Here is a 20,206-nt window from a genome sequence, read left to right on the forward strand (position 1 = left end):
GGTTCTTCCAGGCAAGGCAGTTGGAGCTCGCCTGCCCCTCTCTCTCCCTTTGAGATCTTATTTTGAGCTGATTTTGCTATTTTATTGGACTCCATGTTATACTTAGCTGCACTGAATGTTCCATGCAGAAGGATGCAATAAAAATATGTTGACAATAAATTCTTATTCGTAGGGGCTCAACAAATGGGCGGCTCAATGCCGCCTCTTTCAGCCCCAGAAGCAGGCCACAGCAACCACATGCTGCGGTCATAACCGCTGCACCATGGTGTTATGAATCTCCTTGTGTGCAGCACTGCTTGGGTGCTGCACATGAGGGACGTCATCCTGGCACACCCCGTGTAAACAGATGCACGCGAAGATGGTGCCCTGGCGGAGTAAGAAGGGTTTGGAGTGTGTGAACACTCAGCCCTTCTTACCCCTAATACCCCTTCTATAGCTATGGGCAGAGATCTTGAGAACTTCTATGCTTTGTTAAGAGAGGTGGAACAGGAGGATTTTAGACTAACAAGAATTCTAACTGATTAGCATGTGATCTTATCTCCAAAAAGGCTTTGCCTGTAGCAATACTGGGAAACCTTTGTCCCTCTGGGTGTTTTGCACTATAACTCTTTTGTCTTTAGAAACAATGGCTGAGATATTGGAAGCTGAAATCTAAAATGATCTGGAGATCAAAAGTGCTCACACTTGACCTACAGCCTATGTGTATATGCTCTTCCTCTGTTTATCATTAAACTGTCTGAACTAATCTAAAGAAGCCCCTGCATTATTGCTGACCATTACCTTATGTGTGTTCCCAGGCTATTGATATAAACCTGAGTAGCTTATCCCAGCCTGCATTCTTGCATTGCCTCCTCTTGCCATAGTGGGAGGCAACTAGCATTAAGCATAGCCTTCTTAATATAACATAAGCCACATAATTCCACACACATTGCTTCAATGTAAGGTAGAAACTGCCTAGACTTGACTGGGATATGTGACTTGGAAAGTTTCAATAATCTCTTCTTAGAGGGTTGCACTTCTAGTAAGGCAATATTTGGGGACCATGGGCTCACTGTCCTTCTGTCTACAGTAACATTTGCCATCTTTGAGCAAGAAAGCCAGGAAAAAATATTATCTTTTGTTCTCTCCTCCTCTCCATTGTAGATACCATGCTAGAAGAAATTCCTTCTCCTGTGGATAACTTGGCAGCTGAAATCATGCCAGCAGAACTCAAGTAAAGTTTAGTTTCTTGGGCATTTTGTACTAGAAGTGGGAAGACAAAAATGTGTAGTGTCTAAACTGGATCAGTGGCTTACTCTTCTTCATGGTTATATTGGCCTGTTTCCATCAGTGAAAGCTTTAAGCTACCATGGCCTAAAGATTCACATGAAGATTACAAAGTGATGTGATTCCATCATTACTGATGTCTCTGATGCAGAGAAAAGAGGCAGGAATGGGGCAGGTGTTCCAGCCCCTCACCCCCACCCCATCTTATAGATGAAAAAAATGTCTGTTCCAAAGATGCCTTCAGCTTGTTTACCCATGCAGCTACCCACAGCCTTCTCTTATTTCTCACCGAAAAGGGCCTGGCATTTCCCTAGCCAGATTCACAGGTGAATGTTCCATATAATTACTGTTTTGAAGGGGTTGTGCTGAAAGAGATTTATCCAGATGTGGATTGCCCTGTTTCTGTAGGAGTGTGCCTTCAATGCAGATAGCTACTTTCTAGAGCACAGGAGCTAATTCTGCCTTTTAAGTATAGCTTGGAGGAGGAGCATTGAGCATGAGTTCCACAGAAACACCACATGCCTGATCAGTGGCCTTAGATAATAACGCTTTTCATTTGCCTTGCCTGACAATCCTAACATTCTGTTTCTTGTATCCAGGGAGACCATTGTGCGACTACAGCATGAGAACAAGATGTTATGTGCGCAGGAGCAGTCATATCGCCAGCAGCAGATAGAGTTGCAGGAGCTGCTGGAAGAATCAAATCGCACCAAAAACCAGCTAGAGGCACAGCAAAGGTATCCAACATATCTGGAAGCTTGACTTTATCATTTACTGTATGTATGTGATAATGGGGCTTCGAAGACCTGGTCTTTCTATTCTAAACCCTGGAAAAAAAAGGAAATGGAATTGGAAGCAAAAATGCCAGATAGTTACTTTGGCATAACTGACTGAGGTTTATTAAATTGATTATTTCTTGACAAAAATATTTTGTTCCTGCTTAAAACTAGTGGAACAATTTTTGACTGCTTGCCCATAGAGTGAAACCATGTCCATATATATATATCTTCAGTTTGTGTGTAATTGAGTTTAAGCACACTTTGACTGATCTAATACCAGCTTAAGATGAAGATTTGTTACTGATTTTCCCCTAGTTTGTCTATTATTAAATAGAGATGGGTGAGGCCCATCCATCTATGTGGACTGGCTTGAAAGTGAATCAAGGCATTTTCACACACAAGATGGAAATTAGAAAATGTACTATTTTGGAGACCATTTAAATTTAGTGTCATAACTCCCCACATGAAATGAAAGAAAAGTTGTTTGCAACTAAGTATGATGGACTTCCTCAGCTATAGAATCATCTGCAGCTTGAGTTTGTGAGTGCTTGTTGGTGTCTGTTATCTGGGGCTGCTTTGGGCTTCTTTGCATCTGAAGAAATTCACCTGTTTCACTGGATTTACTGCTGTTGTCAGTTTTGTGTGGCCAGGAAAAGTTCTGCAGGAATTTTCTGTTGGCTGCATAAACCTGTCAAAGGCAACCAGGGATCAAGGAGGCTAGGAACCCACCTCTGTTCTTGACTGTAAATACTTTCTAAATCTAAGAGCAGCTTTAGCAGACAGACTGTTCCTGGCTGCAGTAAACACTCATGTCAGGACATAGGGTTGACTTTAGGGATTCTCGTGTAGCTTGGGTTTTAGAACATTCAGTTGGAGATTTTGGTACTTTTCAGCTGAGCACTGTGACTCCATGAAGACTGAATGCAAACTCTGCAAGCTTTGCTAGCATCTCTTATTTTTAATGGCTATTTCCTCCTTGAACCTCTTATTTGACACCATGATTATAATATTAATAGTAAGGTTTGTTTAGAGATTCAATTCACACATCAAGCCACATAGAACATGTTACACACCTTGTGTTTCCATCTGCATATCAGTAAGGAGCTCATCACTCACCTTTTTAATCCAGTTGAAACCTCCCAGGCTAGAGCCAGGATATGGGATAAAGGCGGGGATTATCACTCACTAAATTGCTGCCGAATCGCCAACCATCATCAACCTGGGTCCCAGCCAGATCCCAGCTGTGCTCCGCCAGCACTTTTTAGAAGCTGGAAAGCTTCCAAGAGGCTTGAACTGGATTTAAAAGGTGAGTGATAAGCTCCTCAGTCAGATTTCTTCCCTGCACTGTGGCAAACAAGGCAAAGCCTATCTATAAACATTACCTGTGGAAGAGAAGGTCTATAGAGCTGCTGTCTGCCCCAATATATTTAAACAAGAAAGGGTTGTCAGGGAATTGATTAACTGATTGACAGTGTGTTCTTTTGCATACCTCCCCAGATGTAAATCCCACTATGTTCGATGGGCATATTTGCAGTAGCTTTATGATGCACTCTTAATGTTTATTTTCCTAGAGGTAAACACTCTTGAATGAAATGGAAGAGACTTTTGCATAGACAAGTATAGCATTAGCCTGTTGTTATAATCCCATCATTTTACTGCTAGATATGATCATAGAATCATAGAATCATAGAGTTGGAAGAGACCACTAGGGCCATCCAGTCCAACCCCCTGCCATGCAGGAAATCCAAATCAAAGCATCCCTGACAGATGGCCATCCAGCCTCTGTTTAAAGACCTCCAAGGAAGGAGACTCTATCACCCTCCGAGGGAGTGCATTCCACTGTCGAACAGCCCTTACTGTCAGAAAGTTCCTCCTAATGTTCAGGTGGAATCTCTTTTCCTGCAGCTTGCATCCATTGTTCCGGGTCCTGTTCTCTGGAGCAGCAGAAAACAAGCTTGCTCCCTCTTCAATATGACATCCCTTCAAATATTTAAACAGGGCGATCATATCACCTCTTAACCTTCTTTTCTCCAGGCTAAACATCCCCAGCTCCCTAAGTCGTTCCTCATAGGGCATGGTTTCCAGACCTTTCACCATTTTTGTCGCCCTCCTTTGGACACGCTCCAGTTTCTCAATGTCCTTTCTGAATTGTGGCGCCCAGAACTGGACACAATATTCTAGGTGGGGCCTGACCAGAGCAGAATACAGTGGCACTATTACTTCTCTTGATCTAGACACTATACTTCTATTGATGCAGCCTAAAATAGCATTGGCCTTTTTAGCTGCCGCATCACACTGTTCACTCATGTTCAACTTGTGGTCTACTTGGACTCCTAGATCCCTTTCACACGTAGTTTCATTCAGCCAGGTGTCACCCATCCTATATCTGTGCATTTTATTTTTCCGCCCTAAGTGCAATACCTTACATTTCTCCGTGTTGAATTTCATTTTGTTAGCTTTGGCCCAGCTTTCTAGTCTATTCAGGTCATTTTGAATCTTGATCCTGTCCTCTGGGGTATTAGCTATTCCCCCTAATTTGGTATCATCTGCAAATTTGATAAGTATGCTCCCAATTCTGTCATCCAGGTCATTGATAAAGATATTGAATAGCACTGGGCCCAGGACAGAGCCCTGTGGGACCCCACTGGTCACTTTTCTCCAGGATGAAAAGGAGCCATTGTTGAGCACCCTTTGGGTTCGGCCGGTCAACCAATTACAGATCCATTTAACAGTTCCTTTGTCTAGCCCACATTTTACAAGCTTGTTTGCAAGAATGTCATGGGGAACTTTGTCAAAGGCCTTACTGAAATCAAGATATACTATATCCACAGCATTCCCTTCATCTACCAAGCTGGTAATTTTATCAAAGAAAGAGATCAGGTTTGTCTGGCATGACTTGTTTCTCTGAAACCCATATTGACTTTTTGTGATTATGGCATTGCCTTCTAGATGTTCACAGACTCTCTGTTTAATGATCTGCTCCAGAATCTTTCCTAGTACTGATGTCAGACTAACTGGACGATAATTGTTGGGATCCTCTTTTTTCCCCTTTTTGAAGATGGGGACAACGTTTGCCCTCCGCCAGTCTGCTGGGATCTCTCCTGTTTTCCAGGAGTTTTCAAAGATTATTGCCAATGGCTCCGATATTACATTTGCCAGTTCTTTTAATACCCTTGGATGGAGTTCATCTGGTCCCAGAGACTTACATTCATTTAGATTAATAAGGTGTTCCTCTACTATCTCTTTACTTATTCTGTACTGAAATGCCCCTATCCTGTCCTCTGCTCCATTATCCTCAGGTTGAGCACCCTTTGCCTTTTCTGAGAAGACTGAGGCAAAGAAGGTGTTGAGTAATTCTGCCTTTTCTCTGTCTTCTGTTAGCATTTTGCCATCTTCTCTACGCAGTGGCCCTACCGTTTCCTTCTTCTTCCTTTTGCTGCGGACATATCCAAAAAAGCCCTTTTTATTGTTCTTAACCTCTCTAGCAAGCCTGAGTTCATTCTGTGCTTTAGCTTTTCTGACTTTACCCCTACACATGCCTGCTATTTCTTTGAATTCCTTTTTTGTGATTTCCCCCTTTTTCCATTTCTTATACATGTTCCGTTTCAAACTTAACTCGGTTGAAAGTTCCTTAGTCATCCATCCTGGTTTCTTGAGACACCTCCCGTTTTTTCTTTCTCACTGGAACTGTTTGAAATTGTGCCTTCAGTATCTCCCTTTTGAGAAAGTCCCATCCGTCCTGAACTCCTTTATCTTTTAGTATTTCTGACCATGGAATGGCCCTCAATACTTCTCTAAGTTTACTGAAATCCGCTCTCCTAAAGTCTAGGATGCGTGTCTGACTATGCCTGGCTTCTCCTTTCCACTGTATTACAAACTCCAGGAGAACATGGTCACTTCCACCTAATGATCCCACTACTTGCACCCCATTAACCAAGTCATCCTTGTTGGTTAGGATCAGATCTAAAATAGCTGACCCCCTTGTTGCCTCTTCCACCTTTTGGACCATGAAATTGTCTTCCAGGCAAGTGAGGAATTTGTTAGGCCTTGAGGATTTTGCTGAGTTTGACTTCCAGCAAATATCAGGATAGTTGAAGTCGCCCGTCACTACTACATCTCTCTTTTCTGACTGTGTGGTCATCTGTTCTAGAAAGATATCATCCAATTCCTCAGTCTGACTTGGGGGTCTGTAGTAGACTCCCACTGTAACATCCTTGTTGTTTCCCTCCGCTTTAATTTTTACCCAGATGCTCTCCACCTGGCTTCCATGATTGATGTCCTGGATCTCTTCACTGGTGTAAATATCTCTGACATATAGTGCTATTCCTCCTCCTTTCTTGTTTGGTCTATTTCTCTTTAAAAGGTTATACCCCTCTATTTCCACATTCCAATCATGAGACTCATCCCACCAGGTTTCAGTGATGCCTATTATATCATATTTGCTTTGTTGTACTAGGAGTTCGAGTTCATCTTGCTTATTTCCCATGCTCTGTGCATTAGTGTAGAGACATCGCAGACCATAGTTCCCTTTTACTTGCTGCCTGTGCAAGTTTTTTTTGCCTCCCACTGTTGGGTCCTTGCACTTTTTTTCTTGTTTCCTCTATGTCAGTTTGACTATTTTTGCCATCCCTTTCGCCTTCCTTAATATTGTCTCCCTTCCCCTCGGAACTCAGTTTAAAGCCCTCCTGATCAAGTTCTTGAGACTGTTGGCAAAAACATTTCTTCCAACTGGCGTGAGATGCAACCCGTCCGTTGCAAGAAGTCCCTCCTCGTGGAACCGCAGCCCATGATCGAAGAATCCAAATCCTTCTTGGCGGCACCATCTGCGAAGCCAGTTGTTCACATCCGCTATTTTCCACTCCCTTCCTGGACCATGCCCTTCATCTGGCAGAAGAGACGAGATGACAACCTGTACATCCATTCCTTTCAGCTTCCTACCAAGCGCCTCGTAATCCCTTTTGATGTTCTGAAGGCTGTGTCTTGCAGTATCATTAGTTCCCACGTGGACCAAAAGGAAGGGGTATTTGTCAGTAGGCTTCACCAGTCTTGTCAGCCTCTCTGTCACATCCCGGATCTTTGCACCTGGAAGACAACACACCTCTCGAGACATCTTGTCAGGCCTACAAATCACTGCTTCTGTACCCCTCAGCAAGGAGTCCCCCACTACGACCACACGCCTCCTCCGAGGCTTAGCAGCGACTGTTCCCTTGGGTGGGACTCTCAGGCTCCCCTGCTCTGTCCCTGAAGTCTGTCCATGCTGCTCTTCTTCATCCTCCTTGATAAGGGAAAGAGCTTCGAATCGATTCTCTAGCTGCAAGCTCCCAGAACAATTCCTTCTTGGCTTACTTCTCTTTGTGACATTCCTCCAGCTATCTGCCTCCTGTGTATGGCAAGTGACCTCTTCCACCCTAGCATCTTCCTCTGCGTGGTACTCATCCAAGATGGTTAGTTCTATTGTGTCCAGGAAATCCTCTTGTTCCCTAATATGCTGAAGTGTAGCTACTCTTGACTCCAGATGTATATTCATAACATTGAGGGGGACTTGTCACTGATTGGATGTGTCTCTTTTTTGTTTAATTTGTTTGATCTCTCTATCTAGGCTGAACCTGCAACAGATCTCTGAGCTCAAAGCCCAAGTGGAGGAACTCCAGCGGGCTCTCCAGGAGCAAGGAAGCAAGGCAGAAGATGTGAGTCTCCTTAAAAATGGGCTTTAGGAAGCCTTGTGATAGGGTTTGTGGGCCCAATCTGTGCTTGGCTATTTCTGTGCTGCACCCATTTCACTTAGGATTACATGTTCTGAAAAACTCAGTTAGCTTCAGGCTGAAAGAGAGAAGAGCAAAGTTAACCATGTGGACTTGACAAAGTGCTTATAATGTAGATGGTAAGAGATTTTTTTAAGATGATAGAAGTATGGTGGCAAACAATTCACACAACAAAAACTGGGGAGCTGTGAGTCCAAGCTTGGAGCAGGCATGCTGGACAAAGGGTTGCTGTTTGACTAAAGAATTATTTGTCCAAAGACTGTGTACAGTAGTGTGATTTTAGTTCTAATTAAAACCCTTGTGTCCTTTTCTCCAGTGGCTTGCTCTGAAACTCTCCATGATCTCCTAACATCTTGTCTCCTGCTCTAGTCTCACTTTCTAACAGCCCTCTCTTTCTCCCCTTTGACTTGCTGGCTGTCCTGTCCAGGCCATTGTAAGTACCTTCACATTCTGTGTTGCTACGCCCATCAGTGTTGTGGACTCACTGTTGCTTCTCTTTTTTGTCAGTCTTGTGCCCTGGTGCATCAAGGAAGGGTCATCATTCTGAGTTCATAGGCCCATTTCTGAAATACAGAGTAGCACAAGGCATTAGGCACATAGACCACTTCTGAATTTCTCTGATGAATAGGCAGTTTGGCATCTCCCAGAGGGTTGTTGTCTGCTGGGATTAATCGAACAGAGTGGGTCTTAAGTGAAGCCATAGATGTTTTAACAGCTACAACTCCCAGAATCTCTACAGCAGGGCTAGGGACCATATCTCTACTCTGTGCCTGCCTGATGGGCTGCACTGGTTCATTTTGGTGCACCCAAAGTGACATGCTGTCACTACCAGTCATGATTTTGGCTGATTTTTAAACAATTTTAAAGATTTCTTTTGTGTGTTTGGGTGCCTTTGGACAGCAAAGAGTAGCAAAGCACTGTGGTTTGGGAACATTTTGAGTAGTTTATGGGCAAAAATCAGTCTAAAATCAGCTGAATTTTAAAAAATACAACAACAGAACAATTAGTCTGGGAACTATGGGGGAGCTCTGGGGCTGCAGTTGGAGTCTCAGAGGCCACACTTTGCCAATCATGCCTTACAGGCTGCCGGAGTCTTACTGAAAATTGAGGACACAAAAGAGTGATTTCCCAAACTGTGGTAATATGATGCTGAATGCAAAGGAACTTAAGTCAGGACCTCAAACCTAGCCAACAAGTCTGTGTCCTAGGCCCCCAAGGGTTCTGCAGCCTACACTAAAAGTAATCCGCATACCGTGAGCTGGGGACACTATCAAATTCAGCTTTTCTTGGTACAGAATTTTGATTTCTCTCTGCATGGTTGCCTATTCTTAGACTTGGGTAAATGAGGTATGGGGAAGACCCTATCTTTAAAAGGGGAGGAACAGAAATGAGTTTGTTAAGTCTGCATTCTTGCAAGTTACGTGGCTGCGGTTACAAGTTTGCCAAGAAGAATTCTAAACCATTTTTGTACATCTGACAAAAAAGTTCCATTAAATTGTCAGTCTGAAAGACATGCTTTGGATTTCCTAACTATCTTATTACCTCTAGATGTCAAGACTGGAATGGTCTTGGAAGATCTGAAGAGATTCTGGCTTTTGCCACTCAAGCTACCCAACTTATTGGCTGCAATGTGAATACACTAGATTTAAGTAGGGATTTGATCTGATCCAGTGAGGCTCTTATGTTCAAGCTCAAGATGCCAGATGTGGACTAAAATGTTGAAATCCAAATGATCAGTAAACCCACTTGGACCACTGCAAGTGTATAGTAGATTGAAGCTTGAGTGCAGGTTTTTAGATTGTTTGTGTGTATTCCCAGTGAAGTTCCAAATGTTTTATTGTCTGAGCAGAGTGCTGGCTTGCTCTAGTGGCCAAGCAACACATCGTGGATTGTTTCCTGCCTTAGCTAATGAGTTAAGCCGCATAAGTTGAGTAACACAGCAGAACAATTACATAAACACTAAGTAGGCATTTTCTCTTTTCAGTCCTCTCTGCTAAAAAAGAAGCTGGAGGAGCACTTGTAAGTAGTTCAATTCAGTCTCTGGGGCATAGTTGTAATGTGGGTTCTGCTAACTTAAACTGAAAAAGGGTTGTCCCACCATGTGTCTTTTATGCATTCTAGCTGTGCTTTTTGCATTACATTGTTGTTGTTTTTACATGTTTCTACATCAATGCTTTGGCCCCACACTCTTTGAACCACTGGCTCTTCAAGCCAGACATATGCTTAATTCCCATGTTCTTTCTCTGGCCAGAGAGAAATTGCACGAGGCCCATGCAGAGCTTCAAAAGAAGAAGGAGTGCCTTGATGAACTAGAGCCCAAAGTAGACAGCAACAGTAAGTGGTTAGATCTGGTCCATTGTTATATTCCCAGATACATAGCTCAGTCTTTCCTGAAAGGGAGATGGCTTGATACTGGAATGGGGCTCTGGGCTGGTCTGCCTATAAATCAAGAGATCTCCCAGATCTTAGATTCTTTGAGTAAATTGACTTTTCTCCACCTTACCCCCTTTCCCTCTCATTTTCATTTCCTATCCATCCAAATTTGGGATTTTGTGCAACACATTCCTGCCTTTGCAACAGCTGCCAAGAAAATTGATGAACTGCAGCAGTCTTTGAAGAAGAAGGATGAAGACATGAGAGCCATGGAGGAGCGATACAAGCGCTACATGGACAAGGCCTGCACAGTAAACAGATTCTTTATACTGTATTGTGTCATTGTATTTGCTAACAGCCTTTAGAGCAATGGTACTCTCCTGGGGTCTGTGATTCAGTCAAGAATGCTCTAGGCCAGTGATGGCGAACCTATGGCACACGTGCCAGAGGTGGCACTCAGAGCCCTCTCTGTGGGCACATGTGCCATTGGCCCAGCACAGAGTTTGCCAGAGTTTGTTACTAGAAAGCCAGAGGGACACGGCACTTTGCAATAAATAAGTGGGTTTTGGGTTACAGTTTGGGCACTCGGCCTCTAAAAGATTCACCATCACTGCTCTAGTCCTCTGTCATGACTAAGTGGCCAGTGTCATCAGAGAGCCTGGTAATTGGAAACCATGTCCTATGAGGATCGACTTAGGGAGCTGGGGATGTTTAGCCTGGAGAAGAGAAGGTTAAGTGGTGATATGATAGCCCTGTTTAAATATTTGAAGGGATGTCATATTGAGAAGGGAATAGGCTTGTTTTCTGCTGCTCCAGTGAACAGGACCCGGAATAATGGATGCAAGCTACAGGAAAAGAGATTCCACCTCAACATTAGGAGGAACCTCCTGACAGTAATGGCTGTTTGACAGTGGAATGCACTCCCTCGGAGAGTGGTGGAGTCTCCTTCCTTGGAGGTCTTTAAATAGAGGCTGGATGGCCATCTGTCGGGGATGCCTTGACTGAGAGTTCCTGCATGGCAGGGGGTTGGACTGGATGGCCCTTGTGGTCTCCTCCAACTCTACGATTCTATGATTCTATGAATTGTCAAAGTTGTCTGTAATTTTACACAGGTCATTAAAAAGCTGGATCCCAAGCAACAGCCTCATGTAGTTCCTCTGGAGATTCAGGCTTTGAAAAACCAGCTGCAAGAGAAAGATAAGAAAATAAGCCACCTTGAGGTGAGATTCTTTTTTGCTGATAAGGACAGGGGCTATGACCTCTCTTGCACTTTGGGTTTTTTCTTTCTTTCTTTTTTTTCTTTTGCGTGAAGCCTAACATCAGGCTGTTTCTTAAATGCCTAGGATGTCTGATAAATCAGAAGTTTATTGGTCTTCTTATAACGCAGTGTATTTATTGTCTTGTATGTGGCCTGACTGTGGATAACACAATCTCTCATCTCCTTTTCATGGGGCCTCATTCCACTGAACCCAGATGAAGAACCATGGAATGTTATGGCCAAAATTAAGGGCCAGATTTTCATGTAGTCTCATCAGCCTTTACAAAGCTGAAACCAGAGTAGAGTGGAATTAATTGTAAACTGTTCATATACCCTTCAGACACTTATAAAGTGGTAGGGAATGAGGTAAGAAGGGGAAATTTGCCATTTTCCTCTGTCCTGAAGAATAAAAGAATCCCATTTCCCTGCAGCACTTTAAAAAAAAAGAATACTTTTTGATGGATTGTAGATTTTGATGGATGGTAGGTTTTCAGATTAACAAGAGTATAAGCAGTGCAACCCTCTATAATCCAATATGGACACCTTGGCCACCATGCAGAGGTTCTTACCTTCTATATTGTTAAATTCTTTTACATGACTATCTTGCTCTTCACAGTTTTCCTCTTAGCAGTCCATCTAGTTTATCTTCAACATTGCTTTCATTTGGGATTTACCTTATAGACCAGGGGTGGCAAAATGAAGCCTGTGGATCACATGTGGCCCTTGGGATCCCCTCCCCATGACCCCTATTTTTTAATCAGTCTCCCCCTCCCAAATTGACTAAAATCTTCCAAATCCACCTTAAAATGTAGTAGTTTGCTTCCGCCGACCCCCACCCCCAACATGAGGCAGCCACACACCACCTAAGTATTCTTAGTACTGGGATTTTAAGATATTTATATGGGAGAATAAGCAGGCCCTCTTAATCTTTTAGGCTGTTTATTATAGACAGTCATAGATACACATGCATATGCAAAAAGTTAATGTCACCATTTTGTTTGCTCTTGAAAGGATGGGTCCATCTTGGACAAGAGAGCCTGGGGGCTTCCAGAGGTCCCCAGTGCTTTGGAGCTGGGCAACATTGAAACAGGTGTAGTTCCTCACTCCCATGTCTTTTGACTTAGGGATTGAGGGCCCTTTGTCATTTGTCAGATAATCTGTATTCTGTTTAGGATTCCTTTATCACCACCTGGCCAGGTTCAGGGGCTGCACCTGAGCAGAGATGGGTTGGAGGATGGGAAATTATTTCATCTCCTGAGCCTAGATTTTATTTCTTGAACTGAGAGGCATAGTGGAGCAGCTTTTATGGACTGAAATTTCTTTGGGGATTTAAATTCCTATCACTATCCCTTTGAACTTTAAGATCGTGTCTCTTATTTAAGGATCTCAATTAGGGCATTACATTTTAAGTAGCTCATCAGATTCCATACTTACAATAAATATTTCCCTCCATTTTTTTAATTTCTGATTTCTAATTTTTTTTTAATATGCTGCAGAACAAAATTGGGTAGCAGAAAAAAGTCTTTACATTCTCATTTGGAGTACTCAGTTTGATAACTAAATAATAATATGTTTTATAATACTCAGTTCCTGCTTTTTAAACGTCATCTCTATTTTTTAGTAGACCTGATTTTTTTTTTTTGCAGTACTAAAGTGATCTTTCCATTATTGCCTTGCCATTTTTTTTAGTCTGATTTTGAGAAGACGAAATCTCAGCAGGAGCAAGAAGAAAAGCTCATAATCACTGCCTGGTATAATATGGTAAGTTGAAATTGGTCTTGAAATCATTGTAGAGAAAGAGGGTGAACAGGACACATTACTTGGCAATAGAATTCGGGCTACAGGCATGTATTGGCAATACACTTTGGACAGATAAACAGCCTTACAGTTCTACACATGGACTTCAATATATAAAGAATTAAATGTTCTAAGAATCTTGCTCTTTTTGAGTGCCTAATTCCAGCTGTGATTGTTGATATATATTTTCAATCATTTGGCCAGAAATGGGGGATCCTTTGGCTCTCCAGGTGCTTCGGCCTATAATTCCTACCCAACATTGCCAGTGGTAAGCAATTGTGGGCACTGTAGTCCAAAACGCTTGGAGGGCCAGAGTTTCCAAGTTGAAGAGCCCTCCCCCCGACCACCATCTTGAGGGGAGAGAAGCAGGCAAGAAACAACAGGCCTCTGCCTGCTAAGTTGAAGAGCCCTCCCCCCGACCTCCATCTTGAGGGGAGAGAAGCAGGCAAGAAACAACAGGCCTCTGCCTGCCAAGTTGAAGAGCCCTCCCCCCGACCTCCATCTTGAGGGGAGAGAAGCAGAGTTTTGTTTTGTTTTTTGTTACTTGCTTTGTTGTTGTATATGCATATGTATGCTGTAAACCGCTTTGATCGTAGGAAAAGCGGTATACAAATAAAACATATTATTATTATTATTATTATTATTATTATTCCCCTTTCTTAGAAAATTCTTCTGAATGTGCTTCACAGAGCTGCTGCTGCTGAGAATTAATGCTTGTATGCACTAAATATTGTCCTCCCTGTCTTCTATATGTTCAGCCTAACATTAGCTTGACTATGCAAAATAGGTGCAAGTGTACTTAATAGCTTGCAATATACAGTGTTATGTGTTGTTGCACATGCTACTTTAAGCAGCACTAAATAGTGCAGAATACTGCACAATGGTTTCACTTCACCTTTCTCTTCATGCAGAATTTTTAAACTTCTGGCACACAGTTCATATAGTCAAGATTATAGCCTTGTGAAGGGATGTTGGTGAAGAACCATCATCCCTGGGTCTGAAGGCACAAGTCAAAATCCTTTGCTTGTCTCCTATAGGGCCTGGCATTGCACCAACGAGCGACTGAAGAGCGATCATCCACCCCTGCAACAGTCCAGTCCTTCTTGGCCCAGCAACGATTAGCCACTAATACTCGGCGGGGCCACCTTAGCCGAGCTCAACCTTTGCTGCTTCGATATGTTGGAACAGACAAGCCTTCTCAGTTGTTATGATCTGGAAAAGCTGTCTAGTGAATGCTTTCTGGGTGCAGTATATCTGAGGGGAGTGAAATCTGACCTCCTGCTTTCCATGCAATGGTACCTCTTTGGGAACTCCAGTTTCCATTTGTGTTGTTGACATTAAATTTTTAATTGCACAAGGTTCTTCCTATGCCAAGCCACAGTGCTCTTGTTTGACAGGAAAGTATACTTATCTGTTATATTTTCCTCCACAGCTGGGAACTGTCACAAAGGCAAAGATCCTGCTTGATGGAAAGATACCCTCATACCACCATTCCTTATTTGTCCCTTTTAAATTCTGGTGTTTATGTCACTTCTGTTCATACCATGTTAAACTATCCCTCCCCTAGGACTCTCATCTTGATATGGGATATCCACGTGGGGTATGGGGCTCTATTTCTTCCATTGCCATTCAGATTTTCTGTTGGAGCAGTGAGAGTATTAGCATCTTTCAGGTTTATTTTTAACAGGGCTTGGAAATTTTATTCTTGTGGATTGCAACTCCTTGGAATCCTCACCCAGCCATAAGCCATGCTGCCTGGGGGATTCTTAGAGTTGTAGTCCAATAATAATTTTTCCAAACCTTGCTTTGTGGTACTGAATGTAGAAGGATGAGGTAGCTGCTTTGATCTTGGTCTTGTGAATGGAATTTGACTCCCTTAAACAAGAGTTGCATCTCTACCTGAGCCACCTCTGCCTACCCATGACCACTTCAGTGCCCGAGGCACATCTGACATAGCTTTGCTGGGTGGCTTATGACTTCCTTCTAAGAAGGGACTTGGCTTTTGTGCAAAAAAAAATCAAAACCCTCTCTGTCTGAACACTAAACTAGCATTAGATTTAAGGGAACGGGAAAGAACCTGCAGTCCTGTCCATTAACAACTGGTGTGCACAACTTTACTGTCTTCACAGCAATAGTTAGTCTGGTGCTTTTAAAAAAGTGTTACTGTTTCTGCCATTGATGGTTTATTTTTCCTCCTTGGATCATATTCCCATTCTGGGAAGAATGAAAGATACAGTATCCTTTTAAAAATTTGTTCTTTAAAGTTTGGTTTTTAGTAAGATCATAGTTTTAATGCTGTAAATGATATGTTTTGTAAAGCTTTCTTGTTCATCCAGGCAGATGTCTCTGCCTCTTTATTTTTCTATTGGGCAGAAACCTGGCATAAAGTGATGCAGGGAGAGATGTCTGTAGAATCTTTACACTACAAATAAAAGACTATAACATTTTTCGTATCATTTTATTCATCTAGTGAGAATGCTTTGGGAATGTCTTATTCTGCGGTCTTAATTTCTTGCACTGACATTTGGAATAGTTGGACTTTTTTATGTTTGAGGTGGGATTTCTTTCCCATCACCTCTTATATATGTTGTACACTTCCCGCTAGGGCTGAGTACATTATATGATTTTTTTTTTTAATTTCAGTCTGCAGCCAACATTTGCTACTGCCAATAAAAATTCCTAATAGTGGCTTTTTTTACTGGTTACTAGCATTTAAATTTCTTGCAGTACAGGATGAATCCAGACATTAAGATGTCCTGTAGTAGTAGCAGCAGCTAGCTAAATTCAGTGGGCCCTTGGTATTCACTGTGTTTGGTTCCACAACCCCCAAGAATACCAAAATCCATGGATGATCAAATCCTGTTATATACATATAGCAGTAGAATGGTGTCCCTTATATAAAATGACAAAATCAAGGTTTGCTTTTTGGAATTTTTGTTTTGGAATATTTTCAAGCCATGGATGATTGAAGAGATCTGATTGTACTGTTACAAAGACTGCTAACTCCTTCAAAGAAATTTGCAACAAAACCAGGTCTATTCAACCAATGGTTGCTGATGTCCAGTATTAATAGGGCAACTAATCTTCTCTGTGATTTCATTCAAACTTTAGAGGAGTTAAGCTAAGTACTGAAACTGTTTTGGAAATAGCGCTGTTCAAGTTTAGATGATAAATCAAAGAGGAATAACCAACTGACTGATGTCAGAGCCACTGGTTTCCACTCACTCTACTAGAGATTGTGCTTGATGCAAAAACTTGAGAGAAGAAACATGGGGCAACTGCTGTGATACCGAAATAACAGCTGAATATAGAATCATAGAGTAGTTTGAAGAAACCACCAGGGCCATCCAGTCCAACCCCCTGCCATATAGGAATACACAATCAAAAGCCCTGTCAGATGGCCATCCAGCTTATTTAAAAACCTTCAAAGAAGTAGACACCACCACACTCTGAGGCAGCATGTTTCACTGTCAAACAGCTCTTGCCATCAGGAAGTTCTTCCTAATGTTCTCCTGTAGTTTAAAAATGAACCACCTGTGGGGTCCTTTCCCAAAATTGGAATATAAATGCCCTCCATAAGGAGTTTATTAATCTGCTATTGCACCAGGAGGAAACACTAACTTCAGTTTGACTTTTTGTTTTAATATCACACGTCAACTTGACAGGCTGGAATGAGATCAGAGGAAAGTAGCAGCCCTGATATTGGGGGATAGCCTATGCAAAGTCTGGCACAGTGTCAAGTACCTTTAGAAAAAAATGTCTCTGAAGGGTTTGGGTATTGAAGAGTTAGTGGGTTGGAGTGTAAGAGGGAAGTATAGGAATCTTTCCTCATTTAAATTAAAATAACCATTGCGAAATATCACCTCTGCCCTTCCATTAAAGAGACCTGGCTTTAAGGTACAAATCAGTACCAACCATTTGTGAGCTGTTTTCACTCTTATGGTAACCAGAATTAGGGATTTTGTGTTCTCGTGTTATAAAATGTGTGCAACTTCTGCAGACAGCCAGTGCTCAGAAGCTCTGGCAATGAGTGGATGCCCCCTGGTGTGCTCTGCACCCTTTCAGTGAACCTGCTGCTTTTGAGTATGTTGGAGTATGTTGCTCTGTTCCCACTCATGACTTAAGCAACTACACTAGCCATCAGATCATCTGCACATAGAACAAGGTATTCCAAAACCTAGTTTTATCAGGAAAAAATGCTTATATTTTATTTAAAAGTAAAATCAACAGCATTAGGAAGCACTGTCTTTTGTTTGTTCTGGACTGCGTACGTTGGAATGGCAGCTCATAATTCTTCACCATTGACTATGCTGGCTAGGGCTGGTAAAGCTGTAGGTAAAAGGCATATCTAAAAGCACACTGTTGCTCACTCTCTTATAAACTGTACAGAAGAAACTTTTTCTCCCTGTCCTATGGTAGTGAAACTCAGGATAATACATAGCAAGTGATTAGTTCATGAAATGCACTGCACCAAGATATCTTGCTGTTTTGGACTGCTTTGAAAATAAGATTACAGAAATTTATAGAATAAATATAGCAGTAAATACTATAGAGAAAAGAGAAATTAAGCATCACAGCTATCCTCAGGGGTAGTATACTACTAAATAACTAATTGCCAGGGAAGGCTATTGTCTTCTTATTTATGTTCTAGAAGTACTGGATCAACTGCTGTTGGGAAAAGGATGGTGAATCTTTGGACTGATCCAGGCAAGCTAATTTTTTTTCCTAGTAGAATTCAGTCTACAGAACTGTATGATTAGGCAGATATACAGACATACCTCATTTAACAAAGCCTCTGAGAGCAAAGATTCTTTTTACGAAGACTTATTATATATACATGCCCACCTTTTTTTCCTTGACCTAAATGGAAGCTTTTTAGCAGCATAGAGGGAGTGAAAGGACAGGCCCAACACCATCGGGCCTGAAGAGGAAGAGCCCTCCCCTCCCTCCTTCCAACTGTCCTTCTGGCCTGGGAGGAGTGAAAGGACCGGCCCAATGCCATCAGGCCTGAGGGAAGAGCCCTCCCCTCCCTCCCTCCCAACTGTCCTCTTCTGGCCGGGAGGAGGTGAAAGGACAGGCCCAATGCCATCAGGCCTGAGAGGAAGAGCCCTCCCCTCCCTCCTTCCAACTGTCACTCGGCCTGGGGAGGAGTGAAAAGGACAGGCCCATGCCATCAGGCCTGAAGAGGAAGAGCCCCCCCTCCCTCCTCCAAACTGTTCATCTCTGGCCTGGGAGGGAGTGAAAGGACAGGCCCAATGCCATCAGGCCTGAAGGGAAGAGCCCTCCTCCCCTCCCTCCCTCCCAACTGTCATCTTCTGGCCTGGAGGGAAGGACAGGCCCAATGCCATCAGGCCTGAAGAGGAAGAGCCCTCCCCTCCCTCCTTCCAACTGTCATCTTCTGGCCTGGGAGGGAGTGAAAGGACAGGCCCAATGCCATCAGGCCTGCAGAGGAAGAGCCCTCCCCTCCCTCCCAACTGTTATCTTCTGGCCTGGGAGGGAGTGAAAGGACAGGCCCAATGCCATCAGGCCTGAAGAGGAAGAGCCCTCCCCTCCCTCCCTCCCAACTGTCATCTTCTGGCCTGGGAGGGAGTGAAAGGACAGGCCCAATGCCATCAGGCCTGAAGAAGAAGAGCCCTCCCCTCCCTCCTTCAACTGTCATCTTCTGGCCTGGGAGGGAGTGAAAGAAAACCGGCCCAATGCCATCAGGCCGAAGGAAGAGCCCTCCCTCCCTCCCTCCCTCCCTCCCTCCCAACTGTCCTCTTCTGGCCTGGGAGGGAGTGAAAGGACAGGCCCAATGCCATCGGCCTGAAGAGGAAGAGCCCTCCCCTCCCTCCTTCCAACTGTCATCTTCTGGCCTGGGAGGGAGTGAAAGGACAGGCCCAATGCCATCAGGCCTGAAGAGGAAGAGCCCTCCCCTCCCTCCTCCAACTGTCATCTTCTGGCCGGGAGGGAGTAAAGGACAGGCCCATGCCATCAGGCCTGAAGAGGAAGAGCCCTCCCCTCCTCCCTCCCCCTCCCAACTTTCATCTCTGCCTGGGAGGGAGTGAAAGGACCGGCCCAATGCCATCAGGCCTGAAGAGAGAAGAGCCCTCCCCTCCCTCCTTCCAACTGTCATCTTTGGCCTGGGAGGGAGTGAAAGGACAGGCCCATGCCATCAGGCCTGAGAGAAAGAGCCCTCCCCTCCCTCCCTCCCAACTGTCATCTTCTGGCCTGGGAGGGAGTGAAAGGACAGGCCCAATGCCATCAGGCCTGAGAGGAAGAGCCCTCCCCTCCCTCCTTCAACTGTCATCTTCTGGCCTGGGAGGGAGTGAAAGGACAGGCCCAATGATCAGGCCTGAAGAGAAAGAGCCCTCCCCTCCCTCCTTCCACTGTCATCTTCTGGCCTGGGAGGGAGTGAAAGGACAGGCCCAATGCCATCAGGCCTGAAGAGAAAGAGCCCTCCCCTCCCTCCTTCCAACTGTCATCTTCTGGCCTGGGAGGGAGTGAAAGGACAGGCCCAATGCCATCAGACCTGAAGAGGAAGAGCCCTCTCCTCACTCCTTCCAACTGTCATCTTCTGGCCTGGGAGGGAGTGAAAGGACAGGCCCAATGCCATCAGGCCTGAAGAGGAAGAGCCCTCCCCTCCCTCCTTCCAACTGTCATCTTCTGGCCTGGGAGGGAGTGAAAGGACAGGTCCAACGCCATCGGGCCTGGCCTCGATTAAGAAAAAGAGCCCTCCCTCCAGTCCATCTGCCTTGGTCCAGGCCTCAGAGGGAGAGAAGAATGCTGTACCTGATCCCCTCCCCGCCCCCACCACCATTCCCTTCTCCTTTTGTGTTGTGTCTTTTTAGATTGTAAACCTGAGGGCAGGGAACCGTCTATTATCCCCTCTGTTGTAAGCCGCATGGATTTTCAGTGATTGGGTGGCATATAAATAAATCCGATGATGATGATGATGATGATGATGATGATGATGATGATGATGATGATGA

General features: G+C 43.8%; 1 protein-coding gene across 1 annotated transcript in view; it reads left to right on the forward strand.

The window, feature by feature from the left end:
* Positions 1–15,681, forward strand: part of HOOK2 (hook microtubule tethering protein 2) — a 40,953-nt gene extending 25,272 nt beyond the window's left edge. The window contains 10 exon segments of the mRNA XM_042451493.1: positions 1,144–1,213; positions 1,866–2,003; positions 7,645–7,732; positions 8,235–8,240; positions 9,792–9,826; positions 10,059–10,141; positions 10,388–10,491; positions 11,293–11,400; positions 13,128–13,199; positions 14,273–15,681. Of these exon segments, the coding sequence (XP_042307427.1) occupies positions 1,144–1,213; positions 1,866–2,003; positions 7,645–7,732; positions 8,235–8,240; positions 9,792–9,826; positions 10,059–10,141; positions 10,388–10,491; positions 11,293–11,400; positions 13,128–13,199; positions 14,273–14,446 (878 nt within the window). The 3' untranslated portion in view covers positions 14,447–15,681.
* Positions 15,682–20,206: the final 4,525 nt, after the last annotated feature.

This window comes from Sceloporus undulatus, chromosome 2 (genome assembly GCF_019175285.1).
Source record: "Sceloporus undulatus isolate JIND9_A2432 ecotype Alabama chromosome 2, SceUnd_v1.1, whole genome shotgun sequence".
Taxonomy (NCBI): domain Eukaryota; kingdom Metazoa; phylum Chordata; class Lepidosauria; order Squamata; family Phrynosomatidae; genus Sceloporus; species Sceloporus undulatus.